At 42.7% G+C, this 22,833-nt stretch overlaps 1 protein-coding gene across 2 annotated transcripts in view; it reads left to right on the top strand.

The window, feature by feature from the left end:
* The window catches only part of LOC148519914 (Y+L amino acid transporter 2-like), a 105,680-nt gene that overhangs the window by 47,061 nt on the left and 35,786 nt on the right, over positions 1-22,833 (top strand). Inside the window, exons 2-3 of one of the 2 annotated variants that reach the window (XM_088475962.1) lie at positions 11,139-11,264; positions 15,634-15,778. In XM_088475962.1, coding sequence (XP_088332088.1) covers positions 11,139-11,264; positions 15,634-15,778 — 271 coding nt within the window. The remainder of the gene's footprint in view (positions 1-11,138; positions 11,265-15,633; positions 15,779-22,833) is intronic. The other variant, XM_088475963.1, reaches the window with a different exon arrangement.

The following is a 22,833-nucleotide window of genomic DNA, read 5'->3' as shown; positions in this document are numbered from 1 at the left end:
GCGGCTCCTCATGTTGGCCAAGGTAAGTCTTGTGATGTCACCAACTCTGAAATGCTATTGTGCCAATATGTAGATTCTAATGTGAGTCTTTTCACAAATTTCCTAACAGAGACAGAGGCGGATGAGTCTGCTCCAGAGGGGAGCCTTGGCCGCAGAATTTCTGCTGGCTCTGCAGGGGAGGAACCAGTACATCCGGCTGAGGACCCTGCAGAAGCCAGTCCAGGGCGTGCCCCCTCGCAGGCAGTGGGCCTCCTCACAGAACTCAATTTTAAATCGGATTTCCATACGGAGATTCTGCAGAGGATGGACGCCAGTCTGATACGGGTGGCTGAGGCCCTGGAGCAAAATGCTGCGGCCAACGTGACCATTGCTCAGGCCCTGGCGGAAAATACCAGGGCCAACATCCGCATCGCCGATGCCCTGGAGCAGCTCGTTCGCCAGCACATGGTGGAGCCGACCTCCCTTCCTGCCGGAACATCCGGATCCTCCACCTCTGGCACAACATCAGCCAATCCTCCAAATGTGCCTAGCCCTGTGCCTAGTCCAGAGGCCACAACATCTGCCTCTGGACAGGCCAGCCCGATGGCATCCCGGACCCGGTCTGGCGCCCACCCTCACCCAACCAAACGGGCGAGAAAACGGTGACAGCAATGGCGACTTTTCCCACACTCCTTCTGTGCTTGGCTCATATTCCTTTCTGGTCAAAACTTCCCTCTCCTTTCTTGTGAAATGTTTTTAAATTTTGTATTTACGCTTATGTTATCAGTTATGGTTTTTTTTTTTTTGATCAAATATCTTTGCCACAAAAAAAGGCAACAAAATATTAGGCCAAAACTGACATTGTATTGTGACATTATTGTACAAATGGGTTACATTTAATCCTGGCCCTAAAGGCAAAAACTGACCCTCTTAAAACAAAAAAAAGGCCTCTTTAAGGAACGTTTCAAAAATCACATAGCGATGCAAATTCCACAGTAAACCAAAAAAAAGGGGAGCTAATTAAAAGATGATGACATTATTGTTACAATAGGCCATAACCAACAAATTGTGGCCAAAATAAAACCCCAAAAATGTACGCTAATTGATTGTGTAATCATGACATTAGCAGCTCTGATTTCCACCTGCGTACGCTTTTGTGCTATCCCAATAAACTGCTTTCCAAACACATACCAAGCCGGATTTCAATCCAACACTAATTACTTTACTGACCAGCCGCGATTAATCGCAGCACCATCGTGGAGTCCCGGGACGGAGGAGAAGGCCATCGCCAATGTGGTCGAGTAATCCTGACCCTAAGCTGTGCGAGCATTTTGAAGGGAAAGCGGATGTTTCAGTGACGTATGAGACGGTCCGAACACATTTGACGTTCGCATCTGCTAATGTATGTACGCCCCAAAAACGCCTCGCCACGCCTGCGTTTTTTCATCTCCACCCCCGTCAACACCCAAAAACGCCCTGTTCTGTCAATCACATTTGACATGTCACTTCCTGTACGCTATTTTAGGAACGAGAGAAAAAAAAAACGCAATCTGCCGTACGCACATGCGCAGTGTAACACCGACGCATGCGCGGTTAGTCAACATCGGAACGCAACGAGCGTACTGTTGTTAACGTGCGGCTCTGAATGAGGGCCTTAGTTCACTATTTCTTCTATCTATATTATTTTAATTATATTTCACAAAACAAGGTTTTAATATATACCAATAAAGGTTACATTTTATTCTTTAACTGTATCTGTGCGCCTATAGAGGACATTCTGTTTTCCCATTTCTTTGGGATATCGATTTTGTTCTATTGGTTCGTGTCCCAGGCAGCACCCCCAGACAATTTAAATGTGCTTGGATTAGTCAATTGGGGTTTCACCATAATAGTTAGTGCAGTGGTTCCCTTCCCCTTTCCCGTTAAATTGAACTTGTGTTATCAATTTTTATCCTAATTCATCCCCGTGAGTATCATCTGGTTTCCCAAGTATTGGAAGAGTGTAAACTGTGACAAAATCTTATATCTGAGTTCTGCTGCAATATTGGACAGGTGTGTCAGCATATATTGGGTGTTGAATCTGTGACCAGGGGCTCTATTTATTAACATTATATTTACTAAAATAATGTGAAAAACGGTGTTTTCACACCCTTTTCACATTATCTTAGTATCACCTACAGTTACTAAAGGGAAATTGCAGTAGAATTCGTAAAATTCTACTCCAATCCCTAAGTATCACTTATTCTAAGTAAGCAGATTGCATTTCCCATAATTGTAATGGGAAATGTGATCTGACCAAAGTTACAAAAATAAAATCTGAAAAAATAACGGGGAAAGTCCTGTGATGATAACGCCACCTGGAGGTGGCTTTATCAAGGGTCTCCCCCGGTTACCGAACTAATGCTCCGCTCTAACGTGCAGAGCAGAGCCCGGAGCCGGCCCCAGTAATCAGCTGTGTGGTCTAAACAGACCACTTGCTGATTCACTGTAAGAAAAAGTAAAAATAAAAACAAACTTACCTGAGTCCAGGGACCGGAGATCGGGGCTCCGGTGATGTCCTCCATCTGGTCAGCTTGTCTCCCATGCTGCACTGGGGCCCAGTCGTCACCTGACAGGTTCCCAGTGCAGTATGGGATGTCAGCTGACCGGAGCGACAGAGGACATCACCGATAACTGCAGGTAAGTGTAATTAAGGTAGGGGGGTCACGGGGGAAGGGGGGTCGCAAGGGGTCTGCGATCACAGGGGCGGGGCTTAGCGAGGGGGTGGGGCTTGGCGACAGGGGGGTAGCAGCAGTGGCCAGTCAGCGCATGTGCGGGACACTTGTCACGGTATTTTTTGCGAAAATACCGTGATAAGGCTCCGGAGGGGATTCCCAGGGACAGAGCTTTCTCGCAAGCTCTGTCCGTACAACGGATTTGTAGTAAATCCCTGTGATATTGCCTGAATGCGCAATCTGCATTACAAATACAGATTGTAGTAAATAGAGCCCCAAGTCTCCAATAGGATTGTGTTAACAGTCTGCTCTGAAGTTGGATTCCCATGGGATTGCACAATTGTGTACCCATCCTAGTTATGCAGCATCACATTAGATGAATAATTTGCTTCATCCAATGTTGCTAAATTAAAACAGCAATAAAACAGAGGGAGGTGTCTGAAGAGGTAAGTATGATATGCCAAAAGATATTATATAGTCCTTACCTTAAGATGTTATGTAGATTTGATTTCTAAAGATGATGTTATTGTTTAGGATCTTATTGGAAGATGTAGTCCAAAGTCCTTTCTGGTAGTTGTTATCCAAATCATTAATAAAAAAGCAGCAACTACTCAGAGAGTATCTATGTAGGACAAAATGTCACTATAAAATGGCTGCCAGCAGCTTGGCATCCTTTACATAGTTCTGTGACCTGATTGTGACATCACAATGCATGCAGGCAGCAGCTGGAGATGGCTGTAGCTTACATAAGCTCTAGGCCCTAACTGACACATTTATATAACATGATGAGAAATTAAACATCGAGAAATGATTGGTTTTGATCTTTTCGTATGCTTTGAATGTGCTCTTATTTATAGGCATTACTCATTCACTGTAATGTTTTTGGATTCAGTTATTATTGATAGCATAATATAAATTTATATACTGTAAAAAAACAACGACCCTTTCTTTATAACCTTCTAACTGCAGCTCATCTAAATACATAACCTTATTTTTTGGGGAGGTATTTGTATTTCTCTGTTTGTAGCTTTTATATTTGACTTTTAAAGTAATTATAAAATTGGGAAAATCATTTGCAATTTCTTAAGAAGTCATCAAATCCATCTATTGTAGTACAAATTATGAATGTGCAATTGAGGTGATCTTGCTCGGTAATAATCCTCTACATGTTATCAGTTACCTCAGGGGCAAATGCAGGACTTTTAAGTGGGGGTTTCTGTATATGTATGTATGTATATATATATATATATATATATATATATATATAAAATATCTACATATACACACATATGTATCATACTTTCCTACCTTTTACTTCTCCTCCCCGGGAGAAGCCTGGGGACGAGAAGCAGGTGGGTTGTGACGGGGGCAGGGTCTGATGGGTTGCGTCATTAAGCCCCGACCCATCGCGGTAAATTGTCACGATTAGCTTAAATTTAAATAGGTGGGTGGGCTTTATTATGCGAATCATGGAGAATTGCATCATTAAGCCCCGCCCCCTACACGGGGACCCGCAATTGCCTCGGAAATTCTCCCCATTCTGCCCACTTGAATTGAGCTGAATGCAGGAGATGTGTCTATTCAACTCAATTCACAATTACGCAGCAATGATCTTTTACAGTTGATATTTTCCTAATCTTCTAAGGTAAATTTCAAATTAAAGGGATTCACATTGATTTTTTCCATGAACCGCATATGTAAACTAATTTCATCTCCACTTCATACAATCAAGATATCATCTATAAAACGTTTAAAGATAACAATCTCATTGATCCCTTCTATCTCCGAGATGGTTTTCTCCCAGGCACTCATGTAAATGTCTGCCAAACTTTGTGCGCAAATCGTACCCATTGCTGTTCCACATGTTTGGATGAACCACTCATCCAAAAAGGTAAAATAATTATGTTTTAACATAAAATCTAAACATGCACATATGAAATATACTAATTCATCTTTCATGTCTGGATCAGACTTCAGAACATTCCTTAAACTTTCTATCCCTTTCTCATGGGGTATCGCAGTGTATAGGGATTCAACATCCACCGTACACCATTTGTAATCTGATTTCCATTCTAAGTCATTGATGATATGGAGAATGTGCGTGATGTCTTGCACATATGAAGGTATATTTGGAAAATATTTTGTTATGTATATATCCACATATTTAGACACCCTAGAAGTAAGGGACCCAATCCCAGATACAATCGGACGCCACAGTGGCGTTTTACTATTCATATGTATCTTGGGAATGTGATAAAATGTAGCAATTCTTGGAGTCATATTACGTAGATATTTATATTCCTCTATTGAGATAGATTTGTTATCTAAGCCTTTTTTAAGTAGTACTTATAGTTCTTCCACAAACAATGCAGTAGGATCTCCATATATTTTCTTATATGATGCAGTATCACCCAGTAATCTGTTGGCTTTATCAATGTAATAAGCTCGATCTAGGATCACTACACCACCCCCTTTATCAGCACTTTTCACCACTATATTCTCGTTGTTAGATAAATCCTTTAGAGCTTGATATTCTGCTTTGCTTAGATTTTTATTATTAGTACTATTACGGTTTTTCATCCCGTTTTCTTTGATGTTATCTATTTCCTATTTAGTTATTTCATAAAACATCTCTATATATGGACCTCTGGATTCAACCGGATAGTAAGTGGATTTTAATTTAAGTCCTGAAGTATGATTAGTATTGAGATTATCCTCCCAATTTGTTATTGGTGCGTCACACTTTTTCAGGAAATGCCTTTTTAAGGTCAAATTCCTTATATAGATGTTCAGATCAATATATAAGTTGAACTTATTTATAGGTCAAGAGGGGGTGAAGGTCAGTCCCTTCTGTAATACCTGTCTTTCCATAGGTTTTAGAGTCTATTTAGATAGATTAAAAATACCTCTCAATGGAGAATCTAATGGAGCAGTCTTTTCTTTGATGCTCTTTTTCTTTCTTTCTTTTCTTTTTCCTTTTCTGCTATATCCTCTTCATACTCTAGCCTTCTTTTTTGACCTGTGGGAGTGTTCTGTGTTATTTCCCTGTATTGAAGTTTTACATGATTTTGCTGACCTAAACAAAAACCATTATCTTTTGCAGAATCCTCATTTAGAGAATGTAATCTACTATACCGCTTTTCATGTATTATCCCGTTTGCTTTGGGTCTATTTTCATATCTATAGTAATTCCTCTGTGTTGATTTATAAGGAACCTCTCTCCATTCATTCGGACCTTTTATCTTATCATAATTTTTAGATGCATTTCCCCTGAGATTGGGGCTGCCATGTTGAACTCTTTTTTTCCTTCTCATGTAGTTTTTTCCCTTGTTGTTCCATCACTTCTTCCTTTCTGTCTGCTGTTCTAGTATTGGTACTGTAACTGTTCGATTCTGTCTTCTAATTGTACGCCAATTCCTTACTTGATCTTTCTGGTGTCTATATATATATATATATATATATATATAGTTATATATGTATTAGAGATGAGCGGATTCAGATTTCAGAGATCTGAACCCACCCGAACATGGGTGATCCAAGTCGGCTTGTGTTTTCCCACCTGACTCGGATCTAAAACGAGGCAAAGCATCAATATCCCGCTGTCGGATTCTCGCGGGTTTTGGATTGTATAAAAGGTCCCGCGATTGCCACAATTTTCATTCCCGCTGTGGAGAGTGAAGAGGAAGGAGGGAGGGGGCTGTGCTGTTGCTGACTGTGTTTAAGGGGCTGGCTACTGTTGTCACTTGTCAGGGGATGGCTGCTGCATAGGGGCTGGCTGGCCCATTGTCACACTTGTCATAGGGGCTGGCTGGCTGTTGTCCCCTCCAGTCCATACTAGGGCTGGCTGCTGTGCTGGGCTGTGCTGTGCCTGTGTTATTCTATCTCTATACTAGGAGCTGTGCTGCTTCAGTGGGGGGCTTCAGTGGCTCCTGTGTCTGCTGCTGTGTTGTCCAGGGGGTGCTCTGTCCATCAGGGATGCTCTTCACCCCCAGTGTGAAAAAAATAAAGACATTTTCTTTTCTGTGTGTGAGCTGTGCAGGGGTGCTGCTTGTGTTTGTCAAGGGGCTGCTGCCTCGTTTGGGTGCTCTCCCCCCCAAGTGCCCAAAAAAATGAATTAATCAATCAATGTGTTTTGTGTGTGTGTGTGTGTGCGTGTTAGCCACACTTATCACCAGCAACGTAGCTGCGCAGGGGTGCTGCCTGTGTCGTTTATCAAGAGGCTGGTGCCTCATTCGGGGGCTCTCCCTCCCAAGTGCCCAAAAAATAATAATTAATCAATCAATGTGTTTTTTGTGTGTGTGTGTCAGGGGTGCTGTCTGTGTCGTTTATCAAGAGGCTGGTGCCTCGTTCGGGTGCTCTCCTTCCCAAGTGCTCCAAAAATATAACTCAATCAATCAATGTGGGATTTTTTTTGTGTGTGTGTCAGAGATGCTGCCTGTGTCATTTATCAAGAGGCTGGTGCCTCGTTCGGGTGCTCTCCCCCCGAAGTGCCCCCAAAAAATGAATTAATCAATGTGGTTTTTTTTTCAGATAAGCACTTTGATCCTCCTCCTATGTCCCCAATTTTTTATCCATTTGCTTATATTTTTTCTATGTATTGTAGTTGTTGACTTTTATCTAATTAAATATACATTTTTATTTGGATACACCTGTATTCATTAATTTAATGATTTGCTAAACTTTATGTAGGTATTGCCACTTTTGTGTACTTTTTTCACTTTGCACCTTGTTTTTAATTCTATAATAAGCACACGTAGCACTTTGGCCTCAATAGGTATAAGTTTACATAGGCATTATGCACTTTTTTCCAATATATATATATATATATATTTATATATATATATATATATAATTTTTATTGAAAGTATTGCACAAGTTTGAAACAATGTTATATTTGACCATACATACTGTATGTATACTTTTTTATTTATTTTACTTACAACTAAGGTTTTCTTTTAAGCACGGAAGGCGCTCATTGTCAACCCTATATATTGTCTGATATATACATATATACTGTTGCGAGTCTTAGCGACAACAGCAGCCCGGATTTGAATAAAAGTTTTCCCAGCTCCATAGAGCTCCTAGCAAAATTATGTATATTTGGGCCTGGAGCGGGCCGCCAGGGGTGTGAGATGCCATGCCATTGCCGGCGTTTTAACGCTGTGACATGCAATTCTGCTATTCTGCTATATTTATTGTTGTTATTATTATGTATATCTAATTAGAACATATGCTGAGAAATATTGATTTGTTTATAATTGTGTTGTAGGGATACATGCAGTATCCTGAAAACAGGGGTGCCGGCGAAATGAATGCCAATGCCTGAATCCTGACACTTGTCAGAATCCCGGCGCAGGCATCCCGAAGATAAGTAGCGGGTTTAGGGTTAGGCACTAGGGGAAGAGTTGGGTTGCGGGGAGGGGGAGGTTAGGTTTAGGCACTAGGGGGAGGTTAGCTTTAGGCACTGGGGAGGGTGGGTTAGGGAGAGTGGGAGTGTTAGGATCCCGACCGTCAGGTGTCGGTATCCTAACCCTGTCGGGATGCCAGCATCAGGATTCTGACTGCCAGGATTCTGAGTGCTGGCATCCCGTACCCATCCCTCTTAATATTGACAATATATATTTTTATTACAAATTGCTTTACTTCATTCAAATACATAAACACATATCTTAAAACCTACATTAGTACTTTGAGAATATTTAGAGACATATTTATCAATTATCAGGTTTTAGACCTGATAATTGAAATCGATTATCATCGCTATTCATGGTATTAAGCAGGTCCAGCCATAGGCATAGGCATTTTAGGCAAATGCCTAGGGACATGTGGAATGCCTAGGGGCATCCCAAGCCTAGGGCCAGCCAGAGAATTTTTGCCGATTGCTATCTCAGAGTTCCGAGCCAGACAGGAGGAGCGGTCAGGAGGTTGCAGCAGATGGACAAAGAGCTGGAGTTCAGTCTCAGACAGGCAGGAAATGTGTTTACTTTCACTTTCTGCCTGAGCTGAGGCTAAGCACTGAGCAGCTGCAGAGGAAGCCATACAACATGTGCGGAGCTGCAGGATCCTGCCCCAGCCACACAGAATAAAGGCAGATACATATGGGGAGTAGGGGCTGATGACACTGCTGTAGGAGGGGGAGTCAAAGACATATGGGGAGTTGGGGCTAAGGGAGTTAATGATACTGTTATGGGAGGAGGGGGAGGCAGATATATATGGGGAGTGGGGGCTCAGGGAGCTGATAACACTTATGGGGGGAGGGGAGGGGAGGCAGGGACAAGGGGGTATGGGTGCTCAGGGCTGATGACACTGCTATTGGGGGAGGGTAGGAGGCAGAGACATATGGAGAGTGGGGGCTCAGGGTATTTATGACACTGCTATGTGGGGAGGGGGAGACATATTGGGAGTGAGGGCCCAGGGGGCATGGGCATGGGTGGACTCCCATCATCCACATTGCTAAGCAGGAACCCAGTGTATGGACTAGTGATGATGATAGCGATAACGCGATATGTTCTGGATTACTTACAAACCTTACTTTTTATAAAAGATAATGAAATAATTCACACAAATACAGATTCTAAAATAAATGACAATGCTTTTACTTAAAGACAGCTTAATTATACATGTATTTTGCCAGTGCAGACTCACAACAAAAACCTAGGTTATATCAGCAGCAATAGGGAATACTTGTAAAATACATTTGTGACACCCAGTGCAGAATAGCAGCCAGCCAATCCCATACATACTATGGCAATGGCACCCCCAGACCCTAGCTGTGTGTTCTCTCCTCTGTTCTCCGACTGCTCCCCCCTCCCTCCTTCTCTGGTGAGTTTTATACTATAATTTTGGCTATGCCTCCCATTAATCCAATGGGTAATATTAATTTAATTTATATTCGTACGTGCTAGGCCCTAATTGGTTATCTGTCTCTTAACCATAATATTGACACTATTCTGTGTTGTATTTTTGTTCCCATGTAGAATTCTAACATAATTGCTCATTTAGCCTTCATTTCTAACTATTGCAGACAAATGCTATCTTGATTTAACTATTTTGATTATAAAAGCTGAGACTTGCTGTCAGCTGTTCTGCACGTATCAAAACTGATACATTTTAAACCCATAATTCTTATTGCTAAAATAATGGATACAGCAGTTTAACCTATACGTATCTCTGCAGTTAATCACACCTGCAAAGAAATAAGACACTAATCTCTACATACTTTGTAATACATCATTTAACATACCTTTAGCTAAAATATTAAACAAGATGGCTGCTGCATCAGACACACACTTACTTTAGAGAGAAAGGGAAGGCCTTAGGCCATTCGACAAATGCGGTCTTCTGCAACTCACACAACTATATAAATATAATCTCAATCATTTCTATATGCTCTTAATTGCAATGCAGGAAAATAAAGTTACATAAGCATGCATATATTTGTGAATTGCTGAAGTAATATGAACGTTCCCATATTCCTGTTTTATCAATGGTCACCAAGATAGAAGGAGGTAGGGGGTAACAACAAGCTGCATGTATATATCCAAAAATGTCCTGCACTCTCAACTACAAGGAGATGTCTTCAGGGTGCTTCCAAGGACTAAAATGGTCCCTAAATAATCATAGATTTCCCACTGGTGGACGGAGGCACTCGCCACTTGGATTTTTTAGACAAATTTATTCATGACTACACATCACACTTGCATAGATGAATTTGATTCTGGTCAACGTTACGGTTCCAGTTTGAACCTTTCTCAAGATATCATTCAAAAATATTCAGAAACCAACGAGATACAATAACATAATCTCAGTAACGTACTGTGATAGACTGAAGTGGCATGGTTCTGAACTGACACTCTGGAACACAGACCTCATGTGTCAGAAATAGCGCACTATCACCGTGATGTCATCCGCCAAGTGTGCTGCATACAAGTCCGACCGCCGGCTCACGCTGCATGCAGGAGGGGGCTAGCGCCCCTCTTAATACTTCTCCCCTGCTTACTACTACTAGCCGTTGTATAGAGCGACACATTGGGCAAGGAAAGAGATTAGACTGCTGCAATCTTCCTCCACAGCCCAGTACACACTGCTGTCTGCTGGGCCAGGGAGGGTCCAGGGATGCTGCTACCGCTGAGCATCACCAGTTATTTCACACTTATGTCATTTTTGTTGTTGAAATATTCTTTGAATATTAGCTATAATATATATTATTACTTTTAATGATTTCCATACCAGCGCCTTTAGTGAATTAGTTGTATTATACCTGTAAATATATGAACCAGCCTTATTATATACATATGTTAGATGTGTTGCTTCTCACTGATTCTGACAATATATAGCTATCAAATTGATAAAGTGTACCATTTGTGTTTCTAAATATTCTGTTGTTGTTTTTGTTTTATACATGATGTGAATTGCGAACGCTAAACAAATGACTTTCTATTACAGCGTTTCTAACAGTGGTGAATTGTGCAAAAGTGAAATGGGGGGCATTCCTCCAAGTGTTGGCAACATTTGCCAAAGTCTTTGCATTGGTCATCATTATCATTGCAGGAATTGTCAGACTATGTCAGGGTAAGTAATGAGTCCTCTATTATATGTGAACTTGAACACCTAATATTATATGTGAACTGTAACAAGTGAAACCTGCACATTTCTTTCTGAATGCATACAAAAAAAGAGAATTACATCCAATGAGGAGACAGCTCAGGGCTATGATACAAATATTGTATAAGTACTTCACAAGTGGCAAAAGAATTATGCAAGGCTCCAACTTCTCCCAAAGGAAACAAAATTAACTCTAAAGTTGTAAAGGTTTCCCTGACACCAAACGCCTACACATACATAGTTCTTTCTTCTAACCACAAACACATCTACAACACCCCAAATACAACTTTGCCCAACACCAGTTAACTGTATCACAAAACTATGAGAAGGGGCACCTGCACTTGCTATTCTGCCTTTCTGCTTCTGGGGCCTATTTATCAACACTAAAATAACAGTTTTAAGGACATTTTCCTTAATTACCGTTTTTTTAGTACAGTATTCGTGAACACACTTAACACAGGAGATGTCAATGATATCTCCTGGTTAAGTCCGCCTGCGTTAATTTCCACACTCCCCATACATTAGTATGGAGAAGCAGAAATTAGTCTATTCATCAAATTCCGAAAATTATGTATTCTTGGAATTTGATGGTGTTCGGCGGGTTACACTCTGCTCTCTCCGGCGCTCCCTGTTCCCTCCTCCGGCTCCGGCTTCTGTTCTGACACTGTGTTCTCCCGGCAGAACACAGTAAAGTTAAGAAAAATGTTTTAACATGTTTTAACATTTTTTTTTCTAAACTTTACTGTGTTCTGTCGGGAGAACACAGGACCTCATTCAGAGTCGGTCGTAACCGGCCGCTCGGTCGTACGCATCCGATGTCTCCAAACCACGCATGCGTACGGTTAGTTGTGCGCGTGTGCGTACAAGACCTTGCGATCCAAAATGCTGTCGATCGTACCGCTTACGAGCAGGAAGTGGCTTCCGAGAGTTGATTGACAAAGGGGTGAGCGGGTTCGGTTTTACTCGGATCTTTTTATTGGCTATCGCTGAACACGTGTTTTGGGTAGCGAATGAAATCGAGCCGAAATTGCGGTAAAGTGGCGATAAGAACCGAGTAAAACCGAACCCGCTCACCCCTGTTTGATGGTCCCTGGCCTTTTGTGGGTGGTGACGGGGGTGGTGGTCTAAAAACGCAGGCGTTCCTCACTGTTTTCAGGGCGTTTCAGGGGTGTACATAAATTTCCTGCTACGACCGACATAGATGGCTGGAAGTAGTAAAACGTCACTCTGCGAGCAGGTTAGAGGCCTGGCTGATCGTACAGCTTGAGGTTGGGTATGTGTTTTCTCAAGCCCCAGAGTACAATCGATACTATCGAGTGTGACTGATGTTATGTTTGATGTTTCTATTTTGTGCCACACAATGCAAGCAGCTAATAATCGTTTGTTGTTGCTAATAACACTGCTAATTGGCTTGTAATTGATTCAGTTGCGTTTGCATTAGCAAATAATAAGAATAAATGAATTTCATGGGGATGGCTTATTCTATGCTTTTTTTTGTTAATTTTTGGTGTAATTTGCACACAACACGAGTGGCCGCAACCATCAGAAGAAAATTAACATACAGCGACTGACAACGACTGACAACGATTGACTCGATCGCTAACTGCTATCACTCACTAGCTAGAGGAGGTGTATTGATCCTGTATGGGCGTCACTTTGGTTGCGATCGCCCGGCCGCGCGATTGTTTTTTACCTGATTCTCGTTCGTTAGGAGTACGACCGAGTGGCCGCTTACAACCGACTCTGAATGAGGGCCACAGTGTCCGAGCAGCCGTGTAGGTTGGGGGACAGGTAGGTGGGAGGTGAGGACCCCACAAATCCGGCACCCGGGGCACATGCTCCCCTAGCACCCCCCTATTTGCGGCCCTGTGTCATGCGATCGAACAAATCCAGTCAGAACTTCTCCTGTTAACTAGAGTGGGGAGTTATCAAGAGCCATATTGCATTGCAGCACACAGTGCAGGAAGATTCAGGGAACATACCTCTGACTTCTTTATCTCTTTGTTAATGCCCAGTCTTAAATTAGAACTATGCTTGGTCCCAACTGTAAAGCAATTCTTTGTATACTGGTACAATCAGGGGCACTGAGAGGGGGATGCAGTGGGTACAGATTACCTGAGCCCAGGAGAACAGGGGATGGGTTATTACAAACACTGGGGATGTAGTCTATATCCTGGCAATCAGAATACCGGCACTTGGATTGCCAGTGCTGGAATCCGGAGACACCAGTTAGAATCCTGGCGCCAGAATTTCTACCGCCGGCATCCTGACAGTAAATATTGGGGTTAGGGGGAGGGTTAGGTTTCCTGGGATCACAAAACTGTCTCTTATATTCCTCCCCCTGCTGCTGCTGCTGACTGAGCTCCAGTGGGTCTCTGAGCAGTGCACTTCCTGGTCACATACCAAATCTAAGGTGTCCATCAGTGCTCGGGACACACACAGTAAGGCAGGCCTCTTTTGGCTCTCTTTCTGTGCAGTATTACTGGCTGTGGTGTGGCCCCGCCCCTAGCTCTGCAAGCAACTGAGTTCTTGTTGCCTCACCTCTTGTCTCTCCCTGCCATTCTAGGAAGCTCTGCAGATTTGGCCAGTTTCAACAAAAAATTATTAAAATAAACAAAGAAGGTGTTTATAAGTTAAAAATATCTTCTTTGTATTATTCTAATCGTTTTTATATCAAAATTCTGGAGCATGACAGGAATACTATAGGGAAGGGAATGACAGGAGGCTCTGCCTGCCCTGCCTGCACGTCCCTGGGGTGAAGTCATGTTTACTCCTGTTGCTAAGCTACCTAGCACACAGGCCTGATGGAAGTCTTGATGGCCCTGGGAGCTATATAAATAAACATTAATAAATATGTAACATCTAGTCCTTTACAATAGAGCTAAAAAGAAGCTCTGTACATAGCTCTGTTAAAAATGTTTGAAAACTGCAATACCATTAAGTTCCTGGCAGCTACTGGCTTTGGAAACAGGATGAGTAATTAAGGTGCAGTTTTTATTACATTGTTCTGGTTGTTGATAGAGATGATAAGTTGTGCCACTGAATGGCCAAAATCTGAACTTGTTAAATTATGAGCACGATAAAACAAAAGAAGAAAGTGAATTTGTTCTGCACCTTTCAAATATTTATTTTTTATAAATGACACTTATTACTGGAGTGAACATACTGGTTTCTAAAAGATCTGCTAACAATTGTTTTATTACTATGCTTGTGTTTCATAAACTGCAGGTGCCATTGTTTCTTCTGCTGGTGATTAAAGAGTACTTTGGGCCGGATTCAGCAAGGATCGCAACTGCGATAATGCAGCCATTGTTGTGTTTTGCGCAGGGGCATTTCTAGAGAGAAGGGGGCCCGTGTGCAGTCTCCGACACGGGCCCCCTCCTCTCCACCCGGCGGCCAGCTGCGCACTGAGCTGTGCGCGGGCAGCTCCGCAGTTATAGCCTCTGGGCACTAGGGTGTGCCTAGAGTCTATAATGTATGCACAGATCACTGGGAAAATGGCCGCGGCAGCCATTTTCCCTGTACTGCGCATGCGCAAACGATGGGAAAATGGCCGTCGCAGCCATTTTCCAGTCATTTTACAGCACCGGACACCCGCACCCGACGTGGGACTCCAGAGAGGTAAGTAATATTATGGGTGCAGGGTGTGCAGTGCGGGGCCCCCCTGGACCCAGGGGCCCGTGTTCCCCGCACACCCTGCACCCATTATAGATACGCCTCTGGTTCTGCGCATGTATCACAGTGCGCGTGCGTGAAAACTCCACTGCGATCGAGGGTTGTCAGCAAAATGTAGGCGTGCCAGTGCATTTGAACACCGTTGCAGGGGCGTGCATAAATTAGCCACTGCGATGCTTTACACAGCTTGGTCTTTCACTGCATGCGATGAAGTTAGCAATTCCTGAGTAAGGTCTGACCTTGTGCAAGTGTGCGTGAGGCTCCAATGGTACTCGATCTTACCAATGGTTTTGCAGTCTTGCTAAGTATTTCGGATGTGTGTAAGGTAAGGTGGGCATCCTTATATTGTACTACAACGACATACAGTAGCGATCGCAGTGGATTAGCATATCATCGCAGTGAGACTGCGTGCATAATTGCAGCCGCAATCGCAGTTACGATCCAACCTGAATCAGGCCCTTTGTCATCAAGGAAACCTAATAAAATAAAATAAGAAAATTAAACCATACAATGATAATGTCCTAAAACTAGTTTTGCTGTATTCAAAACAGATACAGTATATTTGCTAAGGAAAATAAAGTAAGTGTTTGTTTTATTTATCATCTGACTAGTTTGCGGTTTTATTGTTTCGGTTATTTTTTACATATGGTTTCTCTTCCAGGTAAAACATATAATCTGGAAAAATCATTTAAGGGTTCAGAGACCAATATAGGCTCATTAACGATGGCCTTCTATTCAGCATTGTATTCATTTTCTGGCTGGGATTGCATCAATTATGTAACAGAGGAAATGAAAAACCCAAAGAGGTATCGTAATAACTATAATTCCTCTAAATGTTTTAAACTGCTAATTATGTTATACTTTTTACACATATTTGCATGATATGCAAATAGTTGCAAAAGTCTAGTTTTTACGTGAAATTAAAATATTGTGCATAGGGGACTGTCTTGCCTAGTAAAGAACATCATGCCTCTTGTCTAATACCTCTTTTATACCAAAGTGCCAGGTCTGATCCGGGGGTTGGAACACTGGGCCTGATTCTGACCCGCTCGTGAGCACATAGTGCTCGCAAGCGGGTCGATGGTGGGCCAGTGCGCACGTGCGGTGTGCACACTGCACCTGAGCGAGCCCCAGAACGAGCGCAAAAGGCACTTGCTCCGGCGCTCACATCCAAAAGGGGTGGCTGTCGATGTTGATCGACAGCTCGCCCCGTTTGGAAGGCAGGGAGGGGGGTGGCTGGGCAAACGGATGCGTTCCTGCAGGAACGCCTGCCGTTTGTGGGCGGCCCTACTGACATCATTTGTGATGTCAGTAGGTGGACTTCCTGCTCTATTAGAGCAGGAAGTCCACTGGGGCTTGCGGCCATGAGACCCTACCACAAGGGTCTCGTTGCAAGCCCATTACCTGGCCGCTCACAAAAAAAAAGGGGGACTTCCGGTGGGCGTGGCATCCAGCATGGCCGCTTTTTAGTTTGTCCCCTGCAGAAGGCTCGCAAAATCCCTCATAATCCGCGATTTTGTGAACTCGGGACATCCCCATATCTACTTTATCGCACTGTATGAGTGAGGGTGACCAGTTTGAAATATATATTGCCCCTGCAGGCTTTTCATTTCCACCGGAGCCCAGCCACGTGAATTTCTGGCCTGCATGACTGCCTAATAACTGGCGCGAAATCTTGGCTTGGGGAGTGGAGGCTACCGGTGAGGTTGATTTCCTTCTGGTGGCTGACCTTCCCATGCTCTTACCTGCTGAGAACCCATTCCTTATGGCAAAGCACGCCTGACGAGGAAACGGAGCCTTCCTATCGGAAATACCTCCGTGCTGTCGGGGTCTTGCTGCGGGAGGTTGGTCCCGGCCGTTGGGATACAAGTGGGACTTGCTGCCAGCTGTCCCCACCTTTCCCAATCCATAAATTGCTGCTCCTACGCAGTCTCGGTGGGACTTACCTTCACAGCACCTGGGTCCGGGCTGTCGGGATCCAGACATCGGTGACTGAGAGTCGGAGGTGCCGCTTCGTCTGCTGCGGAGAGCGCTGCTGAGTGAGACTTGCTACATGCCTGGCTGACGCTCCTTCCATCGACACCTACTTGCTGTAAGAAGCGCACAATCGGGAGAGTGGAGGTGGGCTGGATCATCTGTCCTCCTCTGCGGGGATAACAGCAGATGGAGACTGCTTTTCCCTCCTGCATGAGGGGTGCGGATCTCATGGCCTCGACTGTACCGGAGATCTATGAGTGCTCCAGTGAGGGAGAGAGAGTTGCTGCTCTGACTCTGCTAGATGTCTGATGTCCCCGATGTTATCCTCCTGCCATGGCTGAGTATCTTGAGGTGTCTGCTGAGCTGTCTGTCGGGCATCTCTGAGGTGGCTGCTGGAGTAAAGAGGCACGCTTGGTCTGTGCGGTTAACCTCCATTCCTCCCATGGGTATACTCCTCTGAAGTGGCTGCAGCTGTACCTGGTGGAGTACCCATTGTTTAAAGGGTGAACCGCGATATCTTTGCTGACCCCCAGCTTTCCCAGTGCTGAGAGGAACACTGTTTCACGGGTCCTGATTGTCTCTGATCCCTCGCTGCCCTCTACCTGGGATAATTGAAGATCCCTAGGGGAGAGTGGTGCCTGGAGGAGGGGACGAAGGCTTTCGGATCCCCCAGGCACTAACATTGTTTTGTCTTTCTTTTTTTCTCTTACTAATATTTTTTTAATAATATCCCTTTACTTTCCCTGATACTTGGTACCTACCCTCCTAGTGTGTGATCCCAGCCTATCCCCCCTTAAGATCCCTATTACCCCTCCTGTTCCATATTTTCCCTCACTGTATTCTTTGTTCATCCTTCTTAGTTTAAGGGTATCCCCTGATAATCCCTCCATAATTACCCTCAGCCTAAGGTTACATTGGGGAACATTGGGGATCAGAGCCAACTCTGGCTGGTGATTTCCGAGACTGCTGTGAACTTTTAATTCAAGACGAAAGGTGAAAAGACAGGGCACCTACCCCTTATATTTTCACCAGCGGAACTGTGATTTTCTTAATTGAATTTAATATATCTCATCTGAAGGAATGTAAAGACCTTCTTCGGGTATGTTTTTGAAGTTCTGTCCCCATCTAGTGGGGTTTTTTTCAAATTACAAGCCCTTTACAATTTATGGCCTGTTTTATACATGTTATTCCTGAACAAGGTTAATATGTTTACTGTAATACAGGCTTAATTACTGTGATATCTTAAAGTTTTGCATTCCTGAATACAATAGTAGAATTTGTGGAATAATAATTGTATGATATAGTGCTCAATTGCTATACTATAAAGATTTGCTACAGCTATATCTGTAATACTGTAACGAAGATTCTCTTAATTGGATCCAAGGTATATTCCACAGGAAATTGTTGTGTGGTTTGTATTTTATCATACAAAGAGGTATTTACTGTAGAAAATTTGAAATTCATATTGCTTTTTCACTTTTTCTCTGGAATCTATTAATGTCACCCTTTTATTACGTGTATTAAGATTGTGATAATAGGATTTTGGGTGCAATCAATCTAGGTACAGCGGTATTGCAAGATAGCTCTTGACAATGTAATTCATCCATGACGTATAGGGTTGTGAAGCCATTCTAGACAAACACGGGTTTATTTAATACTATCCTCTATTTGGCTTGGAGTATTTAGCAGGCAAGTCAATTAAATTATCTTATTTAGCTTGCCCGATACAGGGCATGGACAGGTACATAGAAAAGCTTCCACAACCGCATAATTCAGATTCCTCAGTGGAGACAACCATGGGTAAAACTCGTAAGAAGTCCACTACACCTACTTCTCCCCCTTCACCCCCATTGTTTTCTACAGATGGTTCGATAGGGAGCCAAGCAACAGGTTCTATTCAGTCCATATCTATCCCATCATCAAAAGACAATGCGAAAGTTACAATTAAAATGTTAATGCCTCTGCTAGATAAAAGATTTGAGGATCTTCATACACGATTAGAAGCATCTCTCAATAAAATAGATGCGAATACATCTAGGATTGCAACAGTAGAGCAAAGCACTAGCGATTGTGAGGACACAGTACATGCTTTACAAGTAACTATAGATCGACAATCACAAACTATCCAGTTTTTGTCTAATAAATTAGATGATGTAGAAAATAGGGATAGAAGAAGCAATTTAAGATTTATAGGGGTCCCTGAAGCTGTGAAAAATCCTCAATTGATGAACTTCCTCAGTATTTGCATTCATCAGGCTCTGGGGATTTTTGACGAGGCTGAAATCCCACAAATTGAAAGAGCACATAGAATAGGCCCAGAACAAACGGGAAGAGATCCCAGACCCCGACCTGTCATTGCTAAATTTTTAGATTTCAGGGTGAAGGAGAAATTTCTCATGGCTTATCGTACAACACAAACCCTCATGGTTGATAATGCAAAAATCTTGATCTTTCAAGATTTTTCTGTAATGGTGTCACAGAAGCGGAGAGAATTTTCTGAAGTGTACAAAATGTTGGTGGATCAAAATAAATGATTCGCTTTGATGTACCCAGCTAAGTTAAGGATCATGGAAAATGGATGCCCTATATTCTTTACTGATCCTCAGTTGGCTAAAGATCACCTTTCTAGGGATCCATCTGGATCCCTTCCACGTCCGAATGACTGAATCTATGTGCTCATATGATAGATAATATCTTTTCAATCTCTCTGGGGCATTTAGAAACGTCCTATAGATGAGTGTTATGTCAATTAGCGTTCATTATATTTCACCTGTAAGGGCTCACGACCCTTTTATTATTAAAAACAATGTTATATGTTAGTACGGAGCATCCCTCCTGCTTTAGGATGGGATCCTCAGTGGAAGTTGGTGGTTTTCACCCACCATATGGTATTTCAAAAAACAAAAAAGTTAAACACCACGATGTTAATGTTTATGTCAAATTGATATATCTTATCACAATTTTAAATGTACTCTATATTGCACATTTATGTTTTATAACTTGGATACAATTGTGTTTAAAATGTTCTGATTTTCAGGAGTGCACCATGTTGGGCGGGGGGGGGGGGGTGCGGTGATAGGATGCGAGGCGGGGGAGGTTGCCATTTTTTTCCCTTCTTTTTTTGCTCAGCCCCTGTGTTTTGGGAATAAGCAGTTCTCTTAGGATATGTATTCTCTTGATGTCAATCCATGTCTGATCAGCTACATAGAGGGGTGGGACCTACTGTCCCTCCGCATTTTAACTTGGTATCTTGGAATGCGGATGGCCTTAATACATCTGGCAAACGTAAAAAGGTTGTGACTCACCTGCGTCGCCTGCACCCAGACATCGTACTATTACAAGAAACACACTGGAAACAGGGGGAGGAGGGTACACTTCGGGCTAGGTGGATAGAGGAATGCATTACAGCGTCATATACGTCTAAATCGAGAGAAGTGGCGATATTACTTAATGGAAACCTAAAGTACAATATTTTAGATAAAATAACAGACCCAGAGGGTCGATATCTGTTGGTGGACCTGTCTGTAGAAGGACGAAATTACACGATAGTTAACCTATACGCTCCAAACATATCCCCACACCAATTTTTGGCTAAATTGTCACAGATACTGGCACGTAGGACAGTACACGAACTCATACTAGCGGGCGACTTTAATTCAGTAGATGATCCCAGTGTAGATAAATCTCCATCAGTTAATAGACCAAACTCACCCTCATGGCACTATATACAGTCTCTTAAGACGATACATCAACTTTCTGACCCATGGAGACTAATACATGGTACAGAACATACATACACATCTCTCCCGGGCCCATCAATCATTATCTCGGATTGATTTTTTTTTAGTCTCGAACTCTCTAATGTCAAGAGTTCGGAGGTCAGAGATACACGAGATATTAATCTCGGATCATGCCCCGGTGTCCTTGGACCTGTGGCATGATTCTTCGGCTTCTAAAGATCACCTATGGCGATTTCCAGAGCATTTGGCTAAATCTGAGGAGTTTGGACTATTCCTTAACATGTCATGGTCCAATTATTTTGACGATAACGTGGAACTTTGGCAGGACATAGTTCTGTTTTGGAGTGCTTCAAAGGCTGTTATACAAGGCCATGTTATCCAGTATATGTCTAAAATTAGGAGAGAATCCAAAAAGCAATACCAGGATTTACATGATACAGTGGCCTCATCGCTCCGACAATATCAAACACATCAATCCTCAAGTAACCTAGAGGAGTACCTCCAAAATAAAAAACTGTTGGAGACCTTCCTGTCTGCATAGGCTAGGAATCATCTAGACTACACTAAACAAATGTATTACAAATGGGGCAATAAGCCTGGCAGCTCCTGGCACTCATGGCTAAACCGTGGGCAAGGAGGTCTTTTATTACAGCGATCAAAAATCCTTTATCTAATACTACACACCTGTCTACCAAAGAGATTTTGTCCCATTTTCACACATATTATACGAATCTCTATCAGCCGATTGATGTGGAGGGGGAACTACAGAAACAGCTATTATCAGAGGCCCAACTACCGGTATTGTCTCAGGGTCAGCGAGAGCTATTGTCTAGGGACATTTCAGAAGAAGAATTGCGAAACGTTATAACAGGACTTCTCCCACACAAATCACCTGGACCTGATGGCTTTTCAGGCTTTTATTATAAAATATTGAAAGATAATTTAATACCCACTTTGGTAGAATTATTTAATAAGATTTTACGTGACAAACCAGCCTTTCCTTCATTCACAGATGCATACACAACATTAATTCCAAAACCAGGCAAAGACCCATTATTAGTGGAATCATACCGCCCGATATCACTATTGAATTCAGATTTTAAACTGCTTGCCAAGATAATGGCCAATAGGTTACAAACTATGATGGCCAATTTATTAACCCCACACCAAACAGGATTTGTTCAAGGAAGACATTCTGTTAGAGCCATCCGTATGGCTTTGGCGGCAGTCTTGGCGGCTACAAGTAAAAATAAAACGTGCGGCATGTTGCTCAGCCTTGACACGCATAAAGCCTTTGATTCAGTGGCCTGGCCGCATCTATTTGCTCTTTTAGAAAAAAGAGGCTTTGATTTTTTATTTATAGAATTAATACGGAATTTCTACCTCATCCCACTACCACTCTGTTGGTTAACTGGGTTCGTGGGGATCCAATTATAATGTATAGGGGAACCCGCCAGGGATGCCCCCTTTCCCCGTTGTTATTCAACTTGTGTATCGACCCTTTATTTCGCATTCTACAGAAGTGGTCAGAATTTTGGTAAGATATCGGGATATGAGGTGAATTTGTCGAAATCGGTGGGCCTTTATCTTCATCCAAAAATACAAGTACCACGTTGGGGTTCTCATCTACCGTTGAGATGGGCGAAGAATAGCATTGACTACTTGGGGATTCAACTACCCAAATTTCCAACTGAACTGTATAAACTTAATTTTTCAAAAGCCATCGTACAGATAACAAGGGAACTGGAGGGATGGAAGCATCTATGCTTATCCTATATGGGTAGAGCCAATCTAATTAAGATGGTAACTTACCCAAGGCTGCTATATCTATTCCAAGCTCTCCCCCTTCTATTGACCCAAGGGGATCTTCGACTGCTGAACTCTCTCTTCAGAAAATTTTTTTGGAAACTCAAACGCCAAAGGATTGGGTTAATTAAACTGCAGCAAACCAAGGCTAATGGGGGGATAAATTTTCCTCACATATTAAACTATAATCATGCAGCAATTTTAAGGTATCTTCAAGATTGGATGCATGATCAAGATCTTTATGCAAATACCTCAAAAGAAGGCCAATTTTTGGAAGATTGTAACTTGATAAGTTTTTTGCATATGCAGGATGCAGAAATCCCAAACCATATACGGGA

Source organism: Taudactylus pleione, unplaced genomic scaffold, assembly GCF_031769625.1.
Source record: "Taudactylus pleione unplaced genomic scaffold, aTauple2 ptg000179l, whole genome shotgun sequence".
Lineage (NCBI taxonomy): Eukaryota > Metazoa > Chordata > Amphibia > Anura > Myobatrachidae > Taudactylus > Taudactylus pleione.
This window is presented reverse-complemented; position numbering and strand designations above follow the sequence as displayed.